Source organism: Scophthalmus maximus, chromosome 15 (assembly GCF_022379125.1).
Source record: "Scophthalmus maximus strain ysfricsl-2021 chromosome 15, ASM2237912v1, whole genome shotgun sequence".
NCBI classification, from domain to species: domain Eukaryota; kingdom Metazoa; phylum Chordata; class Actinopteri; order Pleuronectiformes; family Scophthalmidae; genus Scophthalmus; species Scophthalmus maximus.
This window is the reverse complement of record NC_061529.1, coordinates 1,253,226-1,260,000: the sequence shown is the minus strand read 5'-3', so window position 1 is coordinate 1,260,000 and position 6,775 is coordinate 1,253,226. Positions and strand designations below refer to the sequence as shown.

Below are 6,775 nucleotides of genomic sequence, written 5' to 3'. Positions count from 1 at the left end.
AGCTGACCGCCAACATAAACTCCATCAACAAACTCGGACCTAATCTCAGAGTGAGGTGTGTGTGTGTGTGTGTGTGTGTGTGTGTGTGTGTGTGTGTGTGTGTGTGTGTGTGTGTGTGTGTGTGTGTGTTACCTTAGCTACTTGTGGGCGTCCGAAACAGGCAGCATAGTGTAGTGAGGATGACCTCTGACCCCGGTTAACGTCCGCCCCCCTTTCACATAGAAACTCCACCTGGAACAACAGAAAACAAACCAGGTCAGTCGGACTAAAATTACTCGTTTTATTTATAAATTATTAACAAATCAAAACAAAAAACTCAATATGAATTAAAATCCAGTTTCTATGAAAGAAAATCAAACAAACACTTTTCAGAAAATCATGTTCTTACTCTCCGCCTTTTTTTAAAACTTTGAGACGTTAATTTAATAATTGTATTTGAAGGATATTTTTCGCAGAGCTGAACCAGATTATGAATTATTGTGTGGTCTTAACGCTTTGAAAGGAGGTTGTTACCATGGTAACGTGAGCATGCAAGACGTGTTATCCTTTGACATGCTATGCTAACATTGACAGGAAGTCAGTCATGAGATCATAGAGGCGTCCTGTCACAATGTTTTCATATCAGGAACATAAACACAGATAGTGATCATGTCTGTCGGTCATTAAGGTTCATCCTCTAGGGACCAAGAACCAGAACCTGCAGGTTTATTTTTTACCATTTCCTGTGTTCCGAAGGCCGAGGCCCAGTTGAGCAGCGTCTGTCCGACGTCGTCCATGAAGTTTACCTCGAAGGCTGCGACAGAAGAAAGGGAGAAGAAGAAGAGTTTAGATGAGGTGGTTAAACTTTTCAGAACGACCTGAGGAAACCCTGCAGACGCAGGCTGAGGTTAGCACGTAGGACGATGAGACATTAAGTGAGACATCGACGACTTCATCACCATCAATTATTGGTCTTTTTCTCCGTCATGATAAATTAAGTGGGATTTTCCTTCAAGTTAAATTTCCCGGTGATCGCGGCTCCGTCTGCGTTCTCACCTCCGGTGTCGATGGCGTCGATCAGAGCGTCTGTGTCCTTGCTGCGGATACAGTCGATGAGCTGTCGGTGCGACCTCTCGCCTGAACTGTCCAGGCGTCGCAGGCCGGGGATCCGACTGGTCGACCCGGCCGTGGACCTGGGCAGCGCCTTGCGTCCCTCGAACAGCAGCACGAGCAGCAGGTCAACCAGCCGCATGGTGTCCAGCACGCAGCGCTCGTCCCCGCCCAGCGCCGACTCCATGGAGTCGGGCAGCGCCGAGCGCAACAGGTCCTGAACCCGTCAGAGTGGACGGTGAGAACACACGAGACAACGTTAAGTGTCTGTCAAATCTGATTTTTCGAAAGTGATTTCCAGTTCAGGCGTGTGGACTCACGTGCGTGACAAGCGGCGAGCCCCTGCACAACGTGGACAGCAGGCTGACGATGGTTGACACCTGGTTGCTCAGTTTGGAGTCGGGGGCCGAGGGGGCGGCGCCCGTCGAGGTCCGTCCCGGCTTGCTGGCGGAGGCGGGGCCCGACGCGGTGCCGCCGGCGGCCGCCATGCGGGAAAGCAGCTCCTCTGTCAGGCCGTGTTTGGCTAAAGGGGCGGGGTCCACGCCACGGCGTGTGAACCTGTCAGCCAGAGAGGCGAAGCAGCGCAGGGCGCCGTCCGACACCTGCAGCACAGGGACGGGTCGGTCGGTTAGAGAGAGAGAATAAAGACTTAATGTTGTTCGGAGCTATATTCCCTTCCGGGGTCAGAGGTCACCTGGTGGTCCTCGTGTTTGAGCAGACTGGACAGAGACTCGACGCACGTCTCCAGAGATGAGTCCTGAGGCTCCATCTTGCTGCAGAGGCGCGACACCACCGACATGGCCGAGTGCAGCGTGTCCTTGTGCACCAGGTGGCCGCTGTCTCTGATGAAGCTCAGCACGCAGTTCAGACCGCCGGCCTCGAACACGGCCCCCGACTCCCGGGTGCAGATCAGCTCCAGCACCTGGACACACACACACACACACACACACACACACACACACACACAAGGCAGATCAGGAAGTGAACTACATTAACAATGTGTCTGAATATTAACAGAAGGTTCTAAACAGATTTAAGTTAGTTTCATTTCTTCCAGGTGTTTTTTTCAGATTTGACACTCCCCCGACGGTTACAGAAGAATCGATTCGTAAAAAACTCGGAGGACGACCGTCGGTTTTACGTTCACTGCCTGCCGACACGATGACATCACAGCGCCTCACCTTGACGCACTGCTCGGCCAGGTCTCGGCTGGTGCGGTTGTTGAGCTCCACCACCACCAGCCGGTTGCACAGCGCCTTGATGGCTCCATCCACGCCCACAATCCTGCGCGTGCACTCAGCAGAAACGTCCAGGTAGTAGGTGATGGCGCGGGCCGTGACCTCCAGCACATTGTCTGGGGCGCTCTCGTCTAGGAAGATCTTACAGAGCGCCGGCAGGAACGTCCGAGGAGGACAGCTGGACGAGAGAGAGAGAGAGGGGGGGGGTCAGGGTCCGCCGACCTCCGACCTCCAGACCACCGAGGGAGAAGAAGCAGAAGAAACACTCACGTCTCGAAGCAGCGGTCCACGTTGTCAGACATGAGCAGCAGCATGCAGAGCTGCTCCAGAGCGATGAGCTGCATGTCGCGCTCGTCGCCCTGCCCCATCTGCAGCCACTCCAGCAGCGTGTCTGGGTCCACGTCCGCCATGATGGCGAGCCTGCGGGGACAAACACGCTTTCATGTGCAGACGTGCAACACAAAGTGAGCTGAACGTCTGAGCCCCGCGTGCGTCAGGGGCTGTCAGACCATCGTACACCGTGGACCATCTTTCTGACTTGTGGCTAGTTTGTGGCCTTTTTTTAAATGAATTGTTATTTATTCCAGATTTTATATGATATATTTAATATATCTACTTAAAATATGAAATTTTACCAAACAGCTTCTACTCGACTGTACATGGTGACGGCTTCTTTCACAGCTGGTTTACATGAGTTTAATGTTTGAAGGAGACGCAACAGAAGATCTGCTTCAAACACACACACAAGCAGACACACGCCCCCTGCCTTACCTGGCTCCCCGTTGGCTACTCGGTCTGTGGCTTGGCGCCCAATCACTGCTCACAGTTCTGCTGCTGTTTGGGACTCATCCAACCAACCGGACGGAGGGAAGAGAGGAACACACGGACAATAGGGAAGAAGTCACTCGCTGTCACAGCAGTGGCTTCTGGGACCTGCAGACAGAGGAGGAGACGGGAGTCATTCAAATGATTTAAAATGAAATCACAAGTTAATGACGACCACAGCTCGTGAACATCAATCATCACCGGGCAGAGGATCATTGTAACAGACAGCTCCATGTCTTCGTTCGAGGCAGAGGATGTTACAGCTCAGCAGTCACTCGTCAAAGTCTGCGACAACTAGTTGATGGGACCGACGTTAGTGTCCGTCAGAGAGCGGCTGAACGTCACAGGGCAGATCTGTGGACGTCGGGCAGGAAAATGTTTGAGACAGAATCCACTCTGAGAAGTTGAGTCCGTCTGTTTCACGAGCCCGGCGCAGTCTGGGATCTCTGAGTTCCTTTTCTATTCCCAAGAGGTGTCGCCAACGGAGACGGGTCACGTGACGTCTGTCATGTCAACAGACGGAGAGCAGAGAGGAGACGTCTGTGAGCCAGTGTTGTCGTTTTTGTGGGAGAAATGTCAAATGCTCGTTCATCAGCAGCGGCAGCCATCTTGGTTGTTTAGAAAAGTCACGGTATAAACCCCAACCATTATCAGGTCATACGTTGTGAAAGGACTGGCAAAATTTTCTGCTGGAGGGGCGCCCATTGGAGGAGATTTAGAACCTGATTCTGACAGAGCGAATGAAACAAGCTCCCAGAAGTCATCTGGGTCCCGTTTCACGCACCAGACTGTGTTCCCGTGCAATGTCAGGACCTGATCCGTCGGGACGCTCCGGTGTCTCTGGACGACGGCAGCAGTTGCAGCGCGGCATGCTGGGAAGTCTGCCGGCCCAGGCTTAGTTGATTAGAACCTAATTTGAAGCCTGTCCATCTGTCTGGATAGAGACAGATCCTCTTATCAACAGATTAATCACTGCAATGCGCCAGAGAGCGTCCTGACCCCCCCTCCAGAGTCACAGGGAAAATATTCACATTTATGAAGCTGAAATCAGAGTTATACCCTTTTTTTTCCTCCATGAAAACTACCTCAACCTATTATGAAAATAAAAACAAGCACAAAACAACCACGTCATGCGTGTGAGATGCTGATGATGTTTTTACCCTGACGGAGTCTACGTGTGTGTGTGTGTGTTTGGTCGGAGTCAACAAGCACTCTGTGTGCAGGTCTACTGTAGATTTCACCCATTTGAAACAAACAGAACCATTATGTTTGAGTCAGTGTTGATATTGTGTCACTTAAATCAGTGTGTGTTAGTGTGTGTGTGTGTGTGTGTGAGAGAGAGAAACTGTAGCAGGGCCGAAGTCGTCAGCTGAGGGGGCGGGGCTTCTATGTGGCCTGGGGACATGTTGACGTCCACACAGATATTAGTGTTGTGGACACGAGTCCTCAGAAAACCAGGTCCTGATGTAGTCCGAGGACTCGTTCACACTTAGCACCTTCAAGTGCATCGCTTGTTGCTATGGTTACGCCTGGTGGGAGTTTTCCCAGCCTCTGAATCAGAGACGTGTGTAAAACGCGAGTTGTGTTTTAGTTTGTGAACGATGACGCAGACGTTCTCTTCTCTGATTGGTTCTTACCAGAGTCACTGAACACTTTGAGTATGTGACAGTTCCACCTCGTCGTCATCGGCGTTGTCCCTGCTCTGACTTCTCACCATTGCTGCTCCTCGTTACTAAGCAACCAGCTGCAGACGAGAAACAATCTACTTCCTGTTTACACCTGAGTGGTCACGTGACACGTGCGTGTTCAGGTGTGTCTGATGTGGACGGATATTCTTCTATCTTTAAAACTGTATGTTATGGATGTGAGCATTTCAACCAATCAAATCGTCTACAAGACCAAAGTGACGTCATCACCTAAAACTCGACCATATTCACGTTCTCCTCTGAGGACTGACGTGGAGAAAGCTCCAGAAGAGTCACCTGAGAGACACTGAAGATAAACTCTGGTATCAGGTCTCGTGGTTGTGATTATTATGATGATGATGATGATGATGTTTTTTCCATCTTTTTCCTGCGGCTGGAAAACAAACCTCCATTGCCCCTTGCCCCCCGCTCCTCACAAGGCCGGGACACGACGTGAAGGAGCCGGATCACTTCATCACACACACGTCCTCATACGAGGGCAGGCCGCGGGAGACGTGGAGCCCCGCAGCGAGCCGTCCGGCCCGGGGGCAGGGGGCTTCACGGCCGAGCTCCACTCACTCACCTGCAGCCTCTCAGCTGTTAGCTGCTCAACACAACTGCGATGTCGTCGGGCCGGTGACACAGTGAATCTACCGGAAACACACAGAGCACGGAGCCGTGAACTCCTCCGCCTCAGATCAACTGCGATGTGTGTTTGTCCTCCGGCAGAGACGAGCCCGCAGTTAGCCGTTAGCCGTTAGCACCCCGCTAGCTGATCCAACCGCGAGCGACACTACGATATTTCTCTCGACCCGTCGACTGAAACCATCCGCGGCCGGGGCCTTCCCCCCGGACACACGCAGGTCACCGCGGGTTGTGCGTGTTAAATGTGTCGTTAAGGTCCCGAACAACACCCGCGGCCTCGGACCCACCGAGCGCGAGCCGCGGCGCTCGAGTTCCGGGAGAGCCGAGAGGCCGCAGCGCAGCCGCGGACAACCGCCACGAGAGACGCCGGCTCCTGGCTCCCGGCAGCGGGTTCGTCCCTCCTCGGGTCGGGACACTCACCGCTTGTTTTGTTGTGTGTTTTCGGCACCGAGAGGACGATGTTCCGGGTCCAACTGGAGGCCGAGGTGCTGCGTGTGTCACCGATGTCGGGGGTTAAATCAAGGCGTTCCCATCGCGTGTGTGAGGGACAGAGAGGTCGGAGCGGCCGCTGCGGAGGCGACGATCGGATCCGGATGAAATGGAGAGTCGAGCGAGGGCTGGGGCGTTCAGGTGCTCACACCGAGCTCGGAAATATGACACACAGACAAAAAGTAGTCCCCCTCAATTAATTCTGCTCATGTGGGTCGATGCGTGACTTTTTACAAACATGGTTCTAACACATCGTGTTAGAGAAGATCGTCTCTGTTAATTTACTATCTCAAACTATTACTACATGTTTAAAAAGATATATGGATTCAAAAGTGTAAGATATATAATAGTGTTCTAAAAACCACAGTCATAGGAGCGTAACGCCAAAAGAACATCTGAAATCACATATTCTTCATTATGAGCCAGAATTTTATGTCCACACTTCAGAACCCTCCAGAAGATGTTGGATCTTTCAGTTGTATTTAAATATAATCCGGAAACATCCAGTCTTGAGAAACAGGCAGGTTTGACATTTTATTTTAATCTATTGTGTTCTTCTCCATGCTGGTCCCTGTGTGTGTGTGTGTGTGTGGGGGGGGGGGGGGTCCGACAGCACGTGAAGGCAGCACGTGGAGCTGTTCACTGCACAGATAAAGTTTCTAAAGAGTTTCACAAGCAACGAAACACAGAGTCAACAACACCAGCGAGGTCAGCGGCGGGTCACGTGTGTGTGAGAGCTCAGCAGGTTTCTAATGAAACACTTATCTCGTGAGGCTCCTTCAAATCAAGTGATTCCTCAGAGCT

The 6,775-nt window shown here is 52.0% G+C and overlaps 1 protein-coding gene across 2 annotated transcripts in view; it reads right to left on the bottom strand.

The window, feature by feature from the left end:
* Window positions 1-6,098, bottom strand: part of hectd1 (HECT domain containing 1) — a 23,687-nt gene extending 17,589 nt beyond the window's left edge. The window contains exons 1-9 of one of the 2 annotated variants that reach the window (XM_047337706.1): window positions 5,903-6,098; window positions 3,099-3,260; window positions 2,598-2,747; window positions 2,271-2,505; window positions 1,784-2,011; window positions 1,410-1,691; window positions 1,036-1,306; window positions 717-793; window positions 133-231 (exon numbers count right to left, since the gene is read on the bottom strand). In XM_047337706.1, the coding sequence (XP_047193662.1) occupies window positions 133-231; window positions 717-793; window positions 1,036-1,306; window positions 1,410-1,691; window positions 1,784-2,011; window positions 2,271-2,505; window positions 2,598-2,737 (1,332 nt within the window). In that variant the 5' untranslated portion in view covers window positions 2,738-2,747; window positions 3,099-3,260; window positions 5,903-6,098. The remainder of the gene's footprint in view (window positions 1-132; window positions 232-716; window positions 794-1,035; window positions 1,307-1,409; window positions 1,692-1,783; window positions 2,012-2,270; window positions 2,506-2,597; window positions 2,748-3,098; window positions 3,261-5,902) is intronic. The other variant, XM_047337707.1, reaches the window with a different exon arrangement.
* Between the last annotated feature and the right edge of the window lie 677 nt (window positions 6,099-6,775).